The sequence below is a fragment of the Oreochromis aureus genome, linkage group 3, assembly GCF_013358895.1.
Source record: "Oreochromis aureus strain Israel breed Guangdong linkage group 3, ZZ_aureus, whole genome shotgun sequence".
Taxonomy (NCBI): domain Eukaryota; kingdom Metazoa; phylum Chordata; class Actinopteri; order Cichliformes; family Cichlidae; genus Oreochromis; species Oreochromis aureus.
Genome location: NC_052944.1, coordinates 4,240,973 through 4,261,749, shown reverse-complemented (window position 1 = coordinate 4,261,749; position 20,777 = coordinate 4,240,973). Strand labels below are relative to the sequence as shown.

The window sequence follows — 20,777 nt, the reverse complement described above, 5'->3', positions numbered from 1 at the left end:
TCTGAAATTAGGTTTTATTACTTTTGTTTAATGTGTTTTTTATTTCTGGATCTAATATTCTGTCTCTCTCCATTAAAATTAAACTACCATAAACAACTAGCCTGCTAATTTCTTTGTGAGCAAAATTTCACCCACTTTCTACACAGATCGATGCATTTTCTTGGTGGATTCTCTCATCAGATATGAACTGCTTTTCTGTATGGGGCTGATTTTGACTTCACATCATGTGGACTGCAAAGAAAAAAAGCACTTGGGTTTTGGTTTTGGCTTGTTCTCTTATATCGGTGCTTATGTATTGTCTGAGTGTCGACACCTATCACTCAGGAAAATACTGCAGAGGCTTTCTTCACTTTAACAGCCGTTAGAAAGGGACTGTGAAAAGGTGTTGTGGCAGTGATCGAAGCGCCCATTACAGCAGGTATCAGTGTGAAAGGGTCTGCAACCATCCCCTCTGCAAACAAAGAGCTGGCTGAATACCTGATACTGCAGGTTAATGAGGGACGCATTCAGACCCCTCACCCACCACATCCTGATAGTGGTCACTGTAAGGCCCCCTTTGTACTTTGTGGATGATGCAATCAATATAGGACTGCATTATATCCTATAATATCCAACTGTGCAAAGACTTATGCAGTTAGTAGAGTTTAGCGACATGTTCAGCAGTGCACCCCAGCTTCTCCGGAGAAAGGAAACAGCATTGGGGAGAGTCTGGTTTGGTGCAGCCACAGCGCAGTAAGAACCTTGTTCAGAACTGGGATCACTATTACGAGGAACAAACCACAATGTGACGAGCTGAAGAAATGATCTAAGAAGACCTCTTAACAAAAACTAAACAGCGATCCTCTTTTTACTTTACTTTTTTATGAAACCCAAACATATTACCACAATTACTGACAGAGACACAGGAAAAAATGAAATGCAATGTAAATATAGTTATTTGAGCCATCAGGTCATTTCAATTCAATCTCCCACAAGCTGTTTGAGACTTGAAAGTTTGACTAGGACTAAATTACACCTGCAGAGCTTGTGGGGTGTTCCCTGTTTGCAGTGATCCAAGGGAGAAACAGTGGGAAGGAAAGCTGATATGGAACAGTGCATCGCAGTGGAGACTGCATAGCTGTCTGTATCTGTGTGGCTGTTAAACACACTCTTTCAAAAATGCCAATGTCCACATTTTGGACAAAGGTTTGAAAGAGGAGTGAACGACCCTCTGAACACCGACACCGTCTGCCATCTACGATCCAGCTTTGAGAGCCTTCCCGGACGCCTTAACTCACATCCTGGGCCTTTTGACCTCAGTAAGTCACATGATGGGGGGCAAGGTCTCACAATGGGTTCACCCGAAACCTTGGCTGAGTGTGACCTACACCCATTTTCACACCTTGGCTCATGTGATTATGCAGAGAATCAATACAGGGTCAACAGCCCTCTTAAGGACAATAGGGCTGAAAAATGTGGGACTGATTCTCAGACGAAACATCTTCAAGAAACTGAAAGTAGTCCTTCCATTACTATGATCTGGACGAGTCAAAACTTACACACACACACACGTTTGCCACATATTTTTATTTTTAGCAGTCATAACGTATTGTAGAAGATATATAAAACAGCTCTCTTGCATCAGCTCCTTCTTGGAAAAAAAAAAAAGCAAAGCCAAAAACAACTATTCACAAATTTTCTTTTGTTATAAAAAGAATAAGAGAGCACTGTATCTCCACTGTGGACATATTATGCCTGTTGTGTATTTGTGGTCCTCAACAAAATGGCTTTTTCAAAGAAATACTAACCAGAAGATCTCTAAATGAAAAAATAATAACAACAACAACAACAAAAAAAAGAAGTCTTTTTTCTTGATTTTTTTTATGAAACCCAAACATATTACCACAATTACTGACAGAGATAAAACACATTAAAAAATTAAATGCATTGTAAATATACTTCTTTGAGCCATTTCAGTTCAATCTCCCACAAACTGTTGAAGGTTTATGACTTGAAAGCGATCGAGGGGGGAAAGTCTCTATTGTGTGGGCCAGTATGAGGTGGGATTCATGGATGCTGCAGAAATCCAACTTTCCCTGAGATTCACCAGAAAAAAGTTTTACCTGCAAACATAACCATGCATTCCCACTGAACTCCAGCTGAGCAGGCCGCAGGAAAGGATTACAAATATTGTACATGGAAGTTTCACACTGTAATACACTGGAAAACATTTTGTGCTGAACAGCTCGTCCATATTGGTGGCCACAGCATGGGGTACGTTTCAATTTGCAAAGATGTCAAGTAATGACTGGCTGGATGGAAAAGTCACTGCAGCCCTCTAAACACAAACTCCACTGTGGGACTTCCCTTCATACTTCCTGGACGCAGGCTTTTCCGTACCTCAGTGCTCCCTCTCCGACCAGAAAGCTAGTGGACTATCTTTACACGGATAACTAGCCCATCCCAAAATAAGACGGCTAGTCTTGGCCTCTCACAACCACAAAGAACTATGACATGATATTTAAATCAGTGTTTTTCAAACAAACCGAGGGAAGCAAAACCAGAAAAAATAAAGTCAAACAATGTTCGCATCTAGAAGAATTTCTCTGCATGGTGGAAGAGAAAAAGTTAGGTTTGTAATGTTTATTTTCCCCCAGTCACTTGCTCCCATTTTCCTCTTGTTTTAACACTGTCCCTCCATCCTGTTAGATTTCAGGGACGGAGCAGGTGTAGCTGGCCACAAAGGATGGAAAGTAAGGGTCACACCATAAGCTTGCAGTGACACAGTTCTTTGTACATCTGTCTTCTGAGGCGGGGCATGTCCTGCTGCCCAAAGCTGAACTGCTGCCCGAGTGCCAGACACTTGCAGTACTGCAGGATAGCAGATAAGGAAGGGTCAGGGTTAGATTCAGATACTGAAACACATTTAAAACAACCTGATGTGTGGCAGTTACCATCTATGCAGTAGGTACATGTGTTCCCCTCATAAATGCTATAAAGAAGTGAAACTGAGGCTAATCCAAACTGTCCACGGCTAGCTCTCAACAACAAGAGTTCGTGTTTATATTAGGGCTGGGTGATATATCGAGTATATTCAATGTATCGCAAGTTTGTCCACGTACGATGGTTAAAATGCTTTTATCGTAACCATCGAGTGTAGGTTCCCGCACGCTGCAAATGCATCATCAATCCCCCCTCCTAGCTGGAAAATTCTCTACCCGCCACACTGCGCTGAGCATGCGTGTTTATATGCTACCAGATGGGGAATAATATGGCGACAGTGGGAGTTTCAGACTCGCTGTCGTTTGGATTTCACGAGGAGGATGTCGAACAACACGAACGAACTCGGCATGTCAACATCTCCCCACACACCAAGGGAAACGTTAAATACACCAGCTGTGATTCGAGCTATGACGGCTATTGTTGAGAGAAACAGAGTCCATGTTATTGTTTATCGTTCCTGAAGCATATTCGTGGCTTTCTTCTGCTGCTGGCTCAGTTCATTTTGGTAAGAGAGTGATGAAACCTCTGCTGTTAGACAATGTGACGTTTGCTTACATGAAGCCGAGTGAGTGTTTGGCTTCGTTGTTTGTGTTTAGGCACATTTCGCAAAGTGACGTAACTGCTCTTTTAATTGTTGTTTTGGCTGTTTGCATAAATGGTTTCTATGAGCTTGTGGCTGAGACTTGAAAGTTTCATTGGATACCACACATGTCGATATTTACATAAAAAACTTAAACTGCAGCCCACCCCCTTTGCTGCTCAAGATGCAGAAAACTCACCTGTAACACAAAAGCCCCACAGTCACTGTCATTGTTCTGGCGGCCCACATTCTGCAACATTACAAATACATTAGCATTAGCAATGGTACCAATTCAACTAAAGTCTGCTTCTCGTATCATTTTTACTTAAAGTCTCACCAGAGCTTTGTTAAGTGGTATAAAGAAAAATCCTTTTACCATTTTGAAAAAGCCGGTCCATCCTGTCAGGAAGTCTTGCTGGTCTTTTTTGATGGCTTCAGCTTGCAGGTATTTGTAAATGTGCTGGAATCAAAATGAACACATTCAAAGACACTGCAGCAATTTCCAAAAACAGAGATTCTGACTTTGAGCAGTATATTCATGGATGACAATGAATGGACTTCTTGAATAGACTATATGTGTGACAGCCCGTCCTCTCCTATCAGCAACTGAATCACTGGCAGGACAGAGAGAGGAGCAGCTTTGGACCCCAACATTTGGGTTTAACACAACCCAACTGAAGACAAAAACTTTGGTCTTTTACAACAAATTTGTAGCGTTATACAATAGTAAGATTTTTTAAAAGCAACAATATTAGCTAACAGAAATATCATGCAGCTGCTCGTTTGCAACTATTAATCATTTTGACAGAAACCTTACTAAGCATCTATACCCACTGACCTTTCTTTAAAAACTGTTCAATCATCCACTCATTTCTTTTCCAAAAGCTTCCTGATCCCTACCTTTGGGCAACGCCTGTTCAAAGTCCTCTGAGAGTCAAAGTAGGTGATGGCTCGACGAGGAATGTCAACACTGACCAGCGACCAGTGGACCTCAAGGTGGATGGGGATCAACAACAGATCCTTCTGAAAGATGTCGACCTATGGTCAATAGAAATAAATGGATTACACAAGAGTTTGAGATGTACCAAAAATCTTGGTTAAGCTATTAGTTTTCAATGTTACGATGCCCCCACCCTGTAACACTAAGCCAGCTGTGCTCCTAATGTGGTCTTAAGCAACGTAACTAACACAGAGATGGAAAAGCTTGTAAAGCGGTGTAGCGGCTGCTAGCCAAGAGCAAATTCAATTATGAACCAAACAAAGCCAGACGCTAACAGTGTGAGAAGTATGTTCTTCCTATTAAGACAAGCAGATGAGTAAAGCTGTCACAACATTTTTCCATGGAATTTTATAGGCAGTGGAGATAAACCACATGCAAGCATTTCATTGTTTTGGTTTATATTTGTTACACGTTTCAGACCAAACTAATTTTACCCTCTCACATTTATCCCAAAACACCTTGATGATCGAATATCTTTTTTGAGAATATTCTGTGTAAAACTAACAGCATTGAATATGATAATATATCATAACGTGATATTATAATATTAAAAAATGATATATTAATAAAGCAAGGTGGGGCTGGAGTAATGTCCATGGCTGCTCTGCTGCTTCAGCACCTGGACGACTGTAATTGATTCAAACATGAACTCTGACCAACCATCAGGTCACTCTGTAAGCTTAAACACAGGTGGGTAATGCAGCGGGACTGAATAATCTCTAATATTTAATTATGTTTGATGATCTTAAAACTTGTGAACAAGACAAACGTGCAATGGGCATATCCTTGTTCAACAGAGCTGTCTGTTATGTTTCAGCTGGATGATCAGGGTCAAACAGAAACGGAGGCACACTTTATCTCAATACAAAACTGTAAGTAAAACTTTAATCTCCAGACAGTCGTGGGATCTTTTTAGTCATCAGATAGCAAGGTTACATAATGATGATGTGTCTTCTATGTGTATAATATTAGGATGAGCTTTAGAAACCAAAACTATTTTATATTTACAAATGAAGTGGATCTGTGGATATACACTTACAATTCAAATGTTAAAAAAAATATTCTGTTGAAAAAATAAATTGTAATTGTGTTATTTATATTATTATTCTCATGAAAACTGGGCCAGACTTTCAAATCTTAATTTGGAGAAGCAGCTAACTAAATGTATAAAGCTGACTGTTTTTTTTCATTCAAACACTAAAAAGTGCGACGGTTCCTTTCAGGAGTTTGTAACAAGCTGTAACAGTATCCGTGTAAAGAGAACATGCTTATCTGAAACTATACAGGAAACATTTTAAGTTTATTTTGTAACAAAGAACCTTTGAAGTTTGAAAGAGGACTGGACAACTCAGTTTCGGATGAACTCTCCATAAAGCACACAAAGCTCTGCTTGTTGCAGAGCTCTTATGTTTGAAATACAAACTAGACTTTTGTCTCAACAAAGTCAGTCTGACGCCTTGTTTTTGACTAAAGATCCCAGAGAAGATAAAAATGTTCCATTGGAAGTGTCAGTAAATACCAAATTAAAAAAGCTGAACCACAGTGGCGTATGGCCTAAAGCCAAAGCACAGAGCAGACAGAGCTGTGTAGAGTTCAGGCTTTGTTACATGTGTGCAGTATTTAAACGACATGTTTGAATGAAAAAAGGACACAAACAGTCAGATCTAAAAAACAGAAACCAGGACATGAAAAATATATGTTCATTTTCATTTTGATGTCACAACTTTCTTTGAAAGTTAAAACTGAAGCAAACTGACATTTACAGCACTGAGCCATCAGAAAATGGTCAGAAATGTACCGAAACATGCAAACACACACATGGAAATCTAAGGCAAAATACATTTGGTGAGACCAGCCTGAACTCTCCTTGGTCAGGTTTGTGTAACTCATTCAAGTCTTTAGTAAAAACCTTCTGGGTTTGAATAAAGATCAGTCCAAAGTTCTTTTTTGTTCCCTTTTGTTCCCTTCTCCCCTTGAGGGCGCTACCCCAGCTAGGTCATTCCACGACTGACGCCGTTTCATTGTTTTTCTATCCAGGTATGGCTTTGCTGCATTAGCTGTGTTTGACATCATTGCTGTCAGATGCTTTCCAGCTGGAACTGAATGGTGGAGCAAACTCTCAGTTTCTTCTGCATTGACAAATACTTCAGGTTTAAGAAGATCCTGAGCTGGCTGACATGCAGTCTGTGTTTTACAGATGAGACACCTACTGCACCTCTCCCATTCATCTACAATCTGAAGCTAAAATTTCACATTTGGACGCAATTTTTAGTGTAGTTGTTGAGTTGTCTGGCACTCCTCAGCTTGTTGTCACAGTTTTCCTTGCTTATTTATTTATTTTTTATTTCCTTTAGATATACATTTACTACATCTAGTACTACTTTTGTCCTCCACTTGTCCAGTTTCTTGAAATCTTTGACAGACTGCATACAATGCTAACATCTGCAGATGTTTACAGGTAGAAGCTCTTTGGGATTCACCGTGTTGGTGACAGAACTACACGGCAGTGTTCAAACAAACCAAAGAAATCAGAACCAATAATCTGTTTCAAAACTGTGACAATGTTTCATCCTTTAAGTCCCCCAGAAAAACACTACTGCTCAACACCACTCAGGTCTTCCTCCTTGGAAGCAAAGACTTAAAGAAATGGGGGGGCTGGTTCAAGACCTCTGTGGAGTTAGTAAAGTGAGAAAACTAATCTGTGTAGTTTTGAAAGCAGAGTTTTCCCCATTCTTCTTGATATATGATTATTACTAATAACAGCACCTTACCAGATGTGTAACATAGAGATTCAGTGTCACCAGTATGCCCACCATCACTGACAATGATCTTTGAACCGTTTACCCCCCCCCCAATACAATCATGCATCACACACAGAGTCGTATAGATTCTTTGACTCTGATATTATGTACTGACATAATGAAAAACTAATTCTTCGAAGCAGATGAAACACGTTTTCCACTCTTGTGCAGCCTGTCATGACGTTTGAAATGTGCTACTGATGTTCAGAAAGTTCTTAGCTGCAACTGTCTGAATGAGCTGTCTGAATTATTTAGGCCACCTTAATAAATTGGTGTTACATTGTAATTTAAAGACAAGAATGAATCTCTTTTATCATCCAGCTCTAACGACACTCATTGTTTTATTCCTGCATATTAATATAAAGTGTTAATATGCTGCTAAACTACTCAGAGTACGTTGGCAGCATTCACTTACATTTTTTGTCCACCGCTTGACTCCTTCGTAGCCTTTTGTCCTTAGCTTATCGTAAAAGAAGCTGTTGAAAAAATGGACCTGAAAAAGAAAAAAAATGATTTTGATTGATGGCAGAAAATCATCCGTAGTAATGGGATTACACAGACCATTACTACGTGAGCAGCAAGGGACATGCGCAGCCAGAGACAGGACTCAGCACAGTTTTTTTACCATCATAACATGACAGCAAAAGAAAAAAGCTCCTTAATCCATAATTGGCAGCTCGTTATACCCGGCTGCTGATAAGCCACACACCCTGCCAGGCGTTTCCACACTTTATCAAAAACAACATCAACCAGAATTCAGACAAACTCTGTGTGAGGCCCAGGTGGATGAGAAATAACAACAAATAAGACTGGTTTTGGAGTTTTCCAGCTGGGCTGGACGAGGCTGAGCATCAGGCCTTCAAATGAATTCAAACTGTCTGGGTCTTTGGTTGATTAACAAGCTGAGGTGGAAGATTGCTGCCACAGCGCCCCCTCGGCCTGTGCTTCGAGGTTTCTGATGGTTAGAATGACTCGGGGGTGTTGATTCATTTAAACTAACATAATCATCCTGCTGTAACCAGGTAAATCCATTTGTGTATTAATTATTAATTAATGTACTAACAGGGACTTAGAAGAGAGAGACATAATGTTTAATGTTTAACATTTCACTGTTTTACTCTTTGTTCTTTCTTGGTTATTTGTGTTTAAATCGTTTGCTCAAGTTTGGCTTCTTGTCTGGCAGCAGAACGATTAGACACAAGAAGCGGTTGGTAGTGTACCAGGGGCTTCTGTTTAGAACGACGCTTCCTCCTCACTGTCACGCAGCCATCCTTTTACTCCAGCTGCTCAGGTCACTCTGCCAGGGGAGAGCAAATGGAGCCCACGCTACCTTTGACTGCACCGGCTACAGCGGCCTGGCTAGCTACGGGTTTTTCCAATCAGTGATCCTGGCCTCCACAAACAGGCTACATTTATTACATGTATTTATTATTCGTTATTACCAAAGTAGGTCTAAACATCTGACCCAATGAGCAGGAAAGTGCAGGAGGAACAGGTTAATCATCATCATCATCACCTTTATTTATAAAGCACTTGAAAACAACCACAGCTGACACAAAGGTTAAGAGGCCACGCTGCTTACAAGTCGGCTATGAGCTAAGCTAGCGAATCCCTGAAGACACAGTGAGTGAAAACTGTGAAATTAACTAGTGGGTGAATCAGAGAGTGCGCTCTGGACAAAGCACGTGAAGATTACACTCCGAAATAAGACGTTAACTATAAGTTTCTAATTAAATCGACTACACAGATAAGCTACACAAAAACAACACTGTACGTTTTAACAGGAACAGAGAGTGATGCAGCAGAGAGAGCAAACACCAAGTGATGAGGAATAATCAGGCCCCATCTTATCTTAATGACCTTGTAGTACCATATCACCCTATTAGAGCACTTCGCTCTCACACTGCAGGCCTACTTGTTGTTCCTAGAGTATTTAAAAGTAGAATGGGAGGCAGAGCCTTCAGTTTTCAGGCCCCTCTTCTGTGGAACCAGCTTCCAGTTTGGATTCGGGAGACAGACACTATCTCTACTTTCAAGATTAGGCTTCAAACTTTCCTTTTTGCTAAAGCATATAGTTAGGGCTGGACCAGGTGACCCTGAATCCTCCCTTAGTTATTCTGCAATAGGCCTAGGCTGCAAGGGCTGGCTTGCTTTTGCCCCGTCTCCCTCCTTTCACCTCCAACTAGTCCTGGCAGATGGCCCCGCCCCTCCCTGAGCCTGGTTCTGTTGGAGGTTTCTTCCTGTTAAAAGGGAGTTTTTCCTTCCCACTGTCACCAGAGCGCTTGCCCATAGGGGGTCATATGATTGTTGGCTTTTCTCTGTTCTCTTTGCACTATTGTAAGATCTCCAACCTTACAATATAAAGCAGTTTGAAGCAACTGTGGTGATTTGGCGTTGTATAAATAACACTGAATTGAACTGAACTACCCAATTCAAACAATCAATAGTTTCTGCCCTAAATATAATATTATTACAATTCACTTATTAGACCATCCATGAAAATGAAAAAGGAAGAGGATCATATCACAGCTGGATATTCTTTGTATACTCAGATTATATATTCTGTGGCTATTTTCATTATGAGCTAAATACACAGAAAGAGGTTGTGGAAAAAAATCTATACTTGTGTACTAAATACATCAAGTATTCGATGTAGTTGATATTGTGTACTGATGAAATATGGTTTCAGTGTGGAGCAGCAGAAGGATCAGACAAGGCTGAAGAATCTCAGAAGATGTTACATTTAGCAACGAGACAATAATAACTGTTGGTAGGTAAACCATGTAAACCATCCACAGCATAAGCTGGAATAAACCTTCATTTCACAAGGACACTGTTTTTTAGTTTAGTGTGCCGTTTCCTCACCTTCTTTGGCACAGAGTCCATGACCAGCTCACCGTACATGTTCATCACCTGAATAACACAAAAACAGTCTAAGAATTAAGGTGCAAAGACATTTCCCCAATGTTCTCAGGCAGCAACACTTTTGATATGATTCTCTTTACGTTTGAGGCCCGAGAGTGTGAAACCAAACAGCTGTTTTCATAAATACAGTCTGAAACTTTGCACACGCATCTGCGCTGGTGAAAACATACATATTTTATGGGTCTGGCATGTGGACAGTACAAAATGGCTCTACATACAGTTTCACCTGTGTGGGTGAAATTTGGTACACATGTGCAACATTCCAACACCAATCAGTTCAGAGGACCTTCGAGACAAACCCAACAGGAAGTCTGCAGTTTGTCATTTCCAGATATTACACTTGGTGGTTATGTGGTTCAGTGCGGTTGACAAGGAATGAAAAATGAAAATTTGGTTCGGAAAGTCTTCAGTAGTTTGTGTTACAGTTTGCCTCAAAGTTACGGCAGGAAGCACAAACCTGCTGTAAGTCAAATGCACACTGTCCAAAACCTCCTGCATATTTAACGGGATCGTTGAGTTTGATTTAAATAGGATTACAGGAAATGGCTCAACAGCACCACTCCCACCTCCAGCAAAATGAAATTTTCAGTTCTGTTTAGTTTAACTTCTATAGCCCCAAATGACAACAGCTTCATGGCACTTTCTTCTGGAAGGTAAAGACTCTACAATAAACCAAAGAGTCCCATCATCATCATCAGTGCTCGCAGCTTTAATTTGTTTTACTTCTCTTGATGATGAAACATTGGATGTTGTAACATCTCAACTTTTGAGAGAGAACATGTACTGACGTACCTAACAGTCCATGCACCTGCATCATTTACAGCACATACAAGTTACAAAGTATTAACAGCAGTATCTCTAAAATGTGCCACAGCAGGAACAACACAGGTGTACTGAATCACATTTAAATGACTCCCTTTGGATTTAGGTGCACTAATGCCTAAGGTTAAGTCAAAATTCCCCCCAAAAGGCCTAAAGTGTACAGTTAGAGTGTGCTAGCATACCTGGTCATTGAGCCAGTTCTGTCCATACAGGGTGCCCAGGTCGTCCATGGTCAGAACATGCCGTTTGTAGTTGACTCTGAATGTTTTACATGCAACAGATCCTGATGAGCGGTGGAAGGAGTGTATTAGATGTTGGACCACTGCTTTTCTAAGGAAGAACAAATCAAAAACAGATGTACAGTTAGCTCCATGTATTCAGACATCGCTAATGAAAGCTTCTATTACATAGCCCAAGTCAAAGGATCGCGCCGGCTGCAAAAACAAAACAACTGCAGTTAAATAGTGATTACAGGAACATTAAGTCACCAAAAAGACATTTATCCAAGCACTTTTTTGTACATCTAAGAGCTTTTCTCCGTCTCCACACTCCGCCGAATGCCTCACGAGCAACTCGAGGTTCAGTAGCTTCCCCAAGGATACAGAAGCATGCAGACAGGAAAAGCTAATGGATAAAGAAAACCCCAATTTTCCGATGAGTAGATGGCCCGCTCTACCTTCACAGCCACACTAACCCTGGTTCTCTGAAAACCAAGCGAGCTGTGGAGTATGCCATCCTGGCGTGACCAATCATGGAAGCTCCACTTCCACCACATCAAGAAGACGGTTCAAGACCACAGACCCCCTTTATAAGGGCCCCTGGCCCCTGGACCACACCAGGCATTCACAAAGTGTTTCTTTGATGTGACCATGTGAGCAGGGCACCATGGTGAGATACCAGCTTTGGTTTTCAGAGAACTGGGGTTGCTCGTGTAACCAAACAGTGTGTATCTCACTACAGGAGATTGTTCCAAAGACTATAACACCTCGACCCAGGACACGCCAAAGCTCAGTATGGAGCTAACAGCTCATGCTAAGCACCAAGGGTGCAGTGAGTCACATCAAGGCCAAAAACAAAAACCTAACACGTGTGTGGGGATGCAACACATTCACAAAAGAGCCCATTAGGGGTCCACCTTCCTCTGGTGGATTGAGCAGGTCCACAGTAGGACTGGAGCAGAACTACCTCACTGTGTTTGGAGGGAAAGCTTCCCACAGGAAGTATGGCTACATAAAATTCAATCATCCTTTTTGCTAATGACTGTTTTTGTGTGAAATGAGCTTCAGGTCCACACACTCCACAGGCTCAAAACTCAGCTCTGAAACTCTGACACTGTGGCTAAATCTCAGAAGGGAACAACCTGTTTAACAGCAGGCGTCAGGCAGCGGGCCCCCTTATCAGCTGCTTCATTCCCAAACGCAACATGGCAGGCTGAAATTGGAGCTAAACACACTTCAATAGTGGAAAATGCTCCTCACTTATCCAGAAAATCCTGAAGGAAGCAAAACACATTTGAACTGATAAGGAATGTGATTACAAGCTGCACACACGTCTCATCATTAAGTGAGTGTGTTGAAGCTCTACATGGTCTCAACCACCCTCAGAGGGAGACCAGACTCATTTAAACTCAGCCTTTCACAGGACTGGCTCAGACAGCAAACCTCTGTGGATTCACATGACAACCCTGTGACACCCACTCACGGTCCGTGGCAGTGGCCACTGATGAGTGTAAAGCAGACAGCTCCATGGGCTGCTTGGTCAGGAAAGGATTATCAAATCAAAGAGTCACTGCTCCGAGACCAGGGAGGAGAAACGCATACATTAGGCACGCCCTGGTTTGTTAATAAGGTAAGAACAGAGGACGTTTACACGTGAACCTGACCAAACCTGTGCCACATACAGTACAATGGATTCACTCGTGTTCCAAAACACAGGGAGTGTGTGTTCATGGGGAATGACAGGATGTGTCAGCCGGCCTGCGTAATGTCACACTGCGAGTGCCTCCCTTACAGTTTATATAAGGTAACGGATGTGAGGTGCAGACCCTCTGGGACCATCTGACATTTACATACATGTTACAGATAGCAGCTCACTGCCCACACTGTCCAGTTTTTGTTTTCACAATTTAATAACAGTTAATCCTGAAACCAGAAAATCCCATATTCAGGGATAACATGATGGTAGGGACTCCCAGTAGTCCGGTTCCTCAGAATCGGTCTCAATCTCAGGAATCGCTTCTTGCACTGTCGCTGAGCTGATTTCAGCTGGTGTGTCAGAGGGCGAGAGTAGTGGTGCAGATTACAGCGTGGATACGGACACTACCTTAATTTTTACTGCACAAAAGGATGAGAGCAGGATGGTAACAACACAGAATACTGTTAACACGACAGTATCACTACGTCTCACCTGTGTGGGTGTGAGAAGTTTTCATTGAAGATGTCCTGAAGTTTCTCCACAACATCATCCACGTGGATGGGGATCAAACTGCCGTACTGCCGTAGCGACTCTTCCAGAATACCTCGAGACAGATGACAACCACATGAATGAGGGCTGTGCCACACACCATCCACAGGTATGATACAGGTAACATTCTGACGTCATACAACATGTCCAGCTGAAACACATACATTTACACTTCCTAGCACCAACGATGAGCAAACCTGAGCAGTGAGTTTAATACTGGCACCTTTTAAACGGATGATGTTCAACAGAGGACGTCCAGCACAAACTGAAACACTCTGAAACTTCTGTGCTCCTCCATGAAAAGCACACAGATGTGACACAGCAGGGTTACAAACCTGTAAGACTTTACAAGCTCCAGCTCAGGTTCTGCTAACATGATGACGTACGCCATCCATCAAACGTGACGTTAATGACACAAACTGCTACCGTCTGAATAAATGACAGTGTGGAGCTGCAGCACTGTGGTAACGCCACGTTATTCATGTTCCAACAGTTTAGTGCAGAAATCCTTTACGAGCTATAGTCTACATTCATACTCTTTGTGTCGATACTTCACTTTAACCCTCAGCTGTCACCATGGAAATGCCAGTTTCATCCACATTTGACACTCAAAATAGAAAAATATCTGGGAGCAGCGTGTGCATCAAAAGTGTGACAACATTAAGCCCCACAGCTCCCAGTTTTTAAACACAAAGCACCAGTGAACATGATGCTACCATAGGGTCATGTCCACACACACACACACACACACACACACACACTAAACAGTACTGTCAGCCTTCCACAAAAACACAGTAACTCGTGTGAGCACATAAACACAATCAAAGCTTTTATTTATTTCTGTTTTTTGATGGATGTCAAACTTTAAATTAAAAACATCTGTAAGATGAAACCAATGAGCAGTTCATGTTTCAATATTTATCACGGCTCATTAATGAGATCCATATATTTCTTGGCCAATGATGGAACAATCAGTGGAATACTTGATTACTAGGATAATCTAACCCACCTGCCTTCGAGGTAACAACAGGGAACGAGTGGGTACAAAGACACAGCACTGAAACACAGCAGGGAGGTACACGAGGACAGACATGAAACAGGACGTCATCCAGTCACAATGAAGGGACGCACTGAGACAGAGCAGGAAACACGTGTCAGTCTAAAAACAGTTTAGAGACGCACAGCTAAAGACAAACTCTAGTGTCTTCAGCAGCCTGTGGTAGACTGGGGACACCTCAGACCCTGGACGTAAAGTCAGGGTCTCTGCAGTCAACGCAGCTGTCATGTGAGGTTTATTGCTGAGGATAACAGGACATAATGGAGGAGCAACAAGTGTGTGTGGTCTGGTTGGTGCCTCCATATATATGTAGATAAAAGCAATGACAGCTGGATGAAAAGGGTCCTGAGTTATGGGGTCCCGGCCTGTCGTGTAGACGGGACAGCACAAAGTGTCTCCCCTGCCTCAGACATGCATTCCAAGTGCGACATAAGGAGCATGAAAACTGTTGTGTGGCAACAACTTTCCTCACTACGGACAAGAAAGTACAAATACATCAGCAACGACACATTCAGCATCTGCAGCTCATGGACTGTTCAGTAAGGAAAACATGTTTAACTCCAAGACTGATTCAAGTCTTTGGGTATTAAGACAGAGCAGACGTCATGTTTGATGCGAGCTGGCAATCACCAGTGCTGCCCGTCAGCCTCCTGGTAGACACACCGATGTTATTCACAAGCTCTCACATTCAGAAAACCTGACCTCTTCAGCTCACTGATATTCAAACTCGTCCAAGACTTGATGTGCCTACAGTATCAGTTTGAAGCGCCTACGTCGCCTCGCTCTCCAGCTCACGACCTTGAGCATCCGTGCTGCCCACGCTGGCACTGCACAAACATTTAATGCAAGGCTAGAAGCATTTGTGATACATACCATTCACACAACTCGTGTGTTCTTCAGTAAGAGCCAGCTCTGCCGGCCTGACCTCTGCCTCCAGCCTCACTCTGTCCTCCTGCTTTTCTGAGGAGGAGCCGTTTATTTGCTGATCTGCCAAAGGAAAGAAGTTATACTTGTTATGGAATCTGCAGACTAAGCCATTTGTATCAAATTCCAAAAATAACAGTTTTTAAATCAATTTGGGTCAAAGGGAACTTAACTGCAACTTTAAACAGTAACAGGAGGGCTAAAATAAACTGTACTAAACCAGGTGCTGCAGTGTAGCACAGCTGGTGTCACTGCAGCTTACAGAAATTTATTTATGATGCATAAAAAATTATTATTTCCAGTTTCTCCTCGTGGTAAAACTGGCGCCTGAAGCAGACTGAAAACATTTGTTACTTTTGTTATTGAGCTCTGATTGTTGCCAATGACAAAATCTATCATTATTAATGCCTGCTGCTCCCATTAGTTAGCATTCCCACACATGAATAAGTACCTCTGTCAGACTCTGTGTGCCCGTCATCACTGCCGTCGTACTCCTCGTGCCTGTACGGGGGCTCCTCATACCGTTTCAGTCTCCTCTGTTCCCTTTGAGCGTTCCTTTGCCCTTTGTGGCTCCACCTGTGTCTTACGGAGCACATCCACCGGGCCCGCTGGCGCCAGCTCTTCCAGTGCTGAGAGAGCCGAAACCCAAGACCTCCACGGCATCGCAAACGCTGCAAGCGCCCGAGTCTTCTCAGAGCCCTGTACCTGCTTAGGTGGGACCTAAACAAGTCTCCCACTTCAGCCTGGCTTAGTGCCTGATCTACGGGGGCCTCGCCGAACTCTTCAGCCTTCTGTTCTGGTCTCTGATGATCGTGCTGTTGTGAATGAAGGTGTTGGGAAGACTGGGAAGAAAAATCTGAGATTCCCCACTCCTCCACCTCCTGGTCTCTGTCCTCTTCAACGTCTTCCTCCTCATTGTTTTCCAAACTCTTGCTGTCAAACTTACCCATGTCTTCACCATCAAAGTTGTTTACTTCATCATCACCTACTGCTTCAGTCCCACCTATGCCATCTTCCTCATCCACTACATATTCACCCGTCCACACCTTTTCTTTATGTTCCAGTCTCAGGTGCATGGGGGTGGATACACTGTGATCTGACACTGGGACTATGAGGCGGTCCCCTGGAATCCCACCTATGAAACAAACAGCAGTGATTATCACCCAATCAGACACCATGACGGCCCAAAGGTACTGCTGCATCTCATTACCCCGGATAAGAAGTAATGTATGTATCCATGAGCTCTTCATACACAATAAAAACACGGCACACAGGTGCATCTTTGCCCCTGAAGGTACTATCTGTATCACGTTACTCAGCAACCACCTACCAACATGCCAAACTACTGTAGTGTGCATGGACCTCTGACACTTTAAAAATAACATCTAACCCACAGTGCTGTCCAAAGGTCTTGAGTCACCCCCTCAGACTTACTTTGAATATCTGAACACAGCCTTAGGTAAGAGCTCTAGCTGCTTTCTTCAGTTTGCTTTGGACATCATTCATTTTTCATTTTTGGAGGTTTGGTTTTTGGGTTCATTTCACTCGGTGATGTTGGGGATCTTGTCAAAATCCAAATCTGGAAAAGTACGGCCAAATTTGGGTCGACCCTGCAACACCACGAGGAAACTTTCTGCCTGGGAACACATTCAGTCATCTCTGTTCTTAGTGCTGGTTAATCCAACAAGTCCTTTTTATGCTGCCAAAGAGAAACTACCAGAGTCTGATTAGTGTTTGTTGTGTGATCACTAACGAGAGCTTAAAGACACTATAGAAAAGCAGCAGTTATAATAAGATGAGAGCATGTGTGCATACATTCAGTGCGTGTTTAATAAGGTCAGCTATGAGTGCTGTGATCGCTCCGTCCTCCATAAGGAACGATTCAATGAAATGAATGAAATATCCTGGGGGGAAACCTAAGCTGCATGCTGGTTTCACACCACCCAGCTTCACGTTTTAGACACTGTGTAGATCAGGGGTGGGGAACTCCAGGCCTCAGGTGTCCTGCAGGTTTTAGATCTCACCCTGGGTCAACACACCTGAATCACATGATCGGGTCATTCCCAGACCTCTGGAGAACTTCAAGACATGTTCAGGAGGCCATTTAAATCAGCTGACACGTCTGAAACCTGCAGGACACTCGAGGCCTGCAGTCGGACACCCCTGACGAAGACTTCTAGGGACCCCTGAGGGCCACAGCTCACTGCTGAACTTCACTGCTCACTATATCTTATATGGATTTTTTTAAATGCCATAAAAGCCAAGTTCTTAAAACATACAATGAGACACAATAAAGAAAAAGAAAAACAAATTTAGGCAAGTTTTATAAACCTACGCCACACTGTTGTTGAATATTCAGTCATTTATGTCCGACATTTCATTTCAGGTGCACGGGGAGGATGAGAAAGTCACAATGCAGGGACTCCAGCAACACTTCATCAGGGTGATGATGACCCTGATGAAGGCCACAAGCCGAAACGTGCTGGTCAGTCAGTAAAGTTGCTCCTCTTTACTTTTAAGTGTTGCTGGAGTCTCTGCGTTGTGACATTTCATTTCAAAATGAAAGTGACCTCGTGTCCATCAAACTCTTAGGGTTTCCACTAGTGACTGACCCAGTGCGCTGAACGTCCATCCTACTGGGGGGTAAATATTTACACACAAACAGCGAGTGCTAACCTCCTCCTGTGTCGTTCTGCCCCACAGCGGTCAGACCCAGGTCTCTCTGCCAGCGGTTCTGGGCTAGGCTACCACCACTGTCTCGCATTATCCAAGAAAAGCCCACAACCTGCGCCAGCTCGTCACCTACAAACACACACAGTCTGCAACGGTGGGAGAGAATACAGTCAGTTCACAAAGTCCTCAGTGGACATCAGAATAACACAGTAGATGCTTCTGTCTGTTTGCATTTTAGGTGACAAAAAGAAAACACTATGAATCATTTTGCTTCATAGAGATGTAGTGCTATATACCAAAATGTAAAGATGAAAATACACATTTTCATGCAGATTTATTATTCTAGTTTGTAAATTACAATGATATGCAGTTTACAGCATTTATACATGAGTTTATCTGATTCAGCCTGCATAAATCCAGACAGCGCTCCACAGGCAGTACAGGACACTCAGGACCCTGGGCTAGCCTATCACAGTCTCAAAGCATCGCCGCCATTATGTTGTATTTTTAGGGGAGTCTCTCACATTTTAGGGCTACGTGGAGCCGCCATGTCTTACATTAAAAAAAGAACTGTGTGGTTACAAAACATATTCATAAGTAGCCTATAAGAGACAACTTCACATGAAAGGAACCCTATAGTTCTTATTTACACGTCATTATTGTGACAAAAAGTAAAAGTATTAGTAAATTTCATTGATTTGACATGGCAGCACTTTTCTAATCTTACTGAACACTTGTAACGTAAACAAGCCGTTACAAAGTCTTTACTTGTTATAACAAAGCACTGAAGCTAATTTTGGCACAATTATTACAAAACAACTACTAGGAATATAAAGGCAGTGATAATGACCTATAACCTCCACGCGGTAATTTTACAACTAACGCGTGGGACTGTTTCAGCGGGAGCTGAAGCCACTTTGCACTTACTGCCTATTGTAATATTAGACAGCCACAGGCTTTGCTAGCCTCTCCACAGACACAGAATCCACGTCCCGGTGCCTTCACGCTGCTTCACTCATCCTGCTCACTGATGTTAGTCCTGCAGTGTATCTTGCTAGCTTCAGTCCGACCACTGTGTGATGACAGCGGCATTGACAAAAAGCGACAGGAACTACACGTAGCTATGAACTTAACTGTTTACATGCAGGATTAAAAAAATTAATTACTAAATAAATGTTTTTCTCAATAAAACTCTTCCATTCTGAGCACTTCTGCAGGAAATAGTCTACACCAATGCTATCTCGTGAATGCTAATAGCTAGCTTAACGTTGCCGTGGTTTCATCAAATAAGACTGAATAAAGCTCACACTAACTGCAAACTGCTTTTTATTATAATATATCGTGACTATTGACAAAGAAGCATCAACACGAACATAAGCAATAAGCTGAAGTTATTCAAATTTGCAGAGTTCTTTAATTATCTGTGGAGTGTGCGGGCTAACCTTTGAGCTATAACCATGTTGTCCTCAGCTAGCTAAGCGAACTGTAGGCAGATACCATGCTAGCAGAAAAATAAACCGCCCAGCGTGTGTTTGCTTCCTAGCTAAATGTTGCCACTGCATGCTTACCCGTGATCTGTAGAGGTGTAAAAAATTCTATCCAAGTTCCTCTGACTGAATATGAGCGTATTCTGTATGCAGAACACTGAACCAAAACAAACGCTAATTGATGTTGAATCTCATTCAATGAAGTCTAGTGTGGGGTAGCTGTTTCCACCCTCACCCTCCGCTTCCTCTCTTCTTCTTGTGTTTGAAGACGATTGGCCAATAGCTGTTAGGCGCTATACCGCCCCCATGTGGTATGGGTGTGGTACACCTGTTGGAAAGACTCAAACTCGGACTTCGTTCACCAGTTTCCTGCTTGTTTGGCCACTTTGCTCCCAGGGGATGAACCGTTATTATGTCTGCACATAACAGAAATATTTTGTAATAGCAAAAAAAGTCAGGTTGTATAATTTTATCTTTAGAATCTTTATTAGCAGCTTACTGCAAAAATACATACTTTGGTTTCCTTTTCTTTAGTAAAATAATTCTTTTTAAATAAATTTGATAACATAGTTTGACAGGCATAAGAGCATTTCTGCAAAAACAAGGTGATTCCCAAAGAGTTATTAGCTGAAAACTATGTTTTCACGAGGTGTGCAGAGGAAAATAAAACAGGTGGCTTGGAAACAAAAGTCGTGTCCTGCAGTCACCGTGGGAAATCCACCCTGCGCCTCAGTTGATCCATATACTGATTGTTCAAGCCTCATCATAAAGGGTGTCAGTGGAAGGTAACAAGGTATTCCTAAGGAACGGAAATGGAAGGGGAAAAGGCGAGCCGTGAAGAAGAATTGGGCTGAAAATCACTGACAACAGACATAAGGGGAAGCTATATTGTAACAATATCTCGAGAGAGAATGAATCAAAGCAAACACATTAAGAAGAGCTCTGAAATGTCCTTCAACAGGACTGGATGGCTGATGAGCTCATGCTAAATAAAAGTCGTCACACCAAATACTGACTCGCAAGCTCATTAGAAGTGTACAAACTTGGTTTTTCCATATGTTCT

At 42.4% G+C, this 20,777-nt stretch overlaps 1 protein-coding gene across 2 annotated transcripts; it reads right to left on the bottom strand.

Moving 5' to 3' along the window:
* Positions 1-1,547: 1,547 nt before the first annotated feature.
* senp3b (SUMO specific peptidase 3b) lies at positions 1,548-19,982 on the bottom strand. Of its 2 annotated transcripts, XM_031749465.2 has the most exons (13): positions 19,796-19,982; positions 19,155-19,299; positions 18,231-18,373; positions 16,006-16,689; positions 15,504-15,617; positions 13,517-13,628; positions 11,293-11,440; positions 10,229-10,276; positions 7,779-7,856; positions 4,463-4,600; positions 3,939-4,022; positions 3,762-3,812; positions 1,548-2,850 (listed from the first exon to the last, which is right to left on the bottom strand). In XM_031749465.2, the coding sequence occupies exons 3-13, from the start codon at positions 18,316-18,318 to the stop codon at positions 2,740-2,742; spliced, it is 1,656 nt and encodes a 551-aa protein (XP_031605325.1). In that variant the 5' UTR covers positions 18,319-18,373; positions 19,155-19,299; positions 19,796-19,982; the 3' UTR covers positions 1,548-2,739. The 2 variants fall into 2 exon arrangements, with proteins under 2 accessions (XP_031605325.1, XP_031605324.1); XM_031749464.2 differs by lacking the exon at positions 19,155-19,299.
* Positions 19,983-20,777: the final 795 nt, after the last annotated feature.

Excerpts from the sequence above, each read along its gene's own strand:
- senp3b (XM_031749465.2), bottom strand. The coding sequence starts at position 18,318 with ATGCGAGACAGTGGTGGTAGCCTAGCCCAGAACCGCTGGCAGAGAGAC. Across the intron at positions 3,813-3,938 it reads GGACCGGCTTTTTCAAAATG|AATGTGGGCCGCCAGAACAA; the intron begins GTAAAAGGATTT and ends GTAATGTTGCAG. Across the intron at positions 2,851-3,761 it reads GTGGGGCTTTTGTGTTACAG|TACTGCAAGTGTCTGGCACT; the intron begins GTGAGTTTTCTG and ends GCTATCCTGCAG.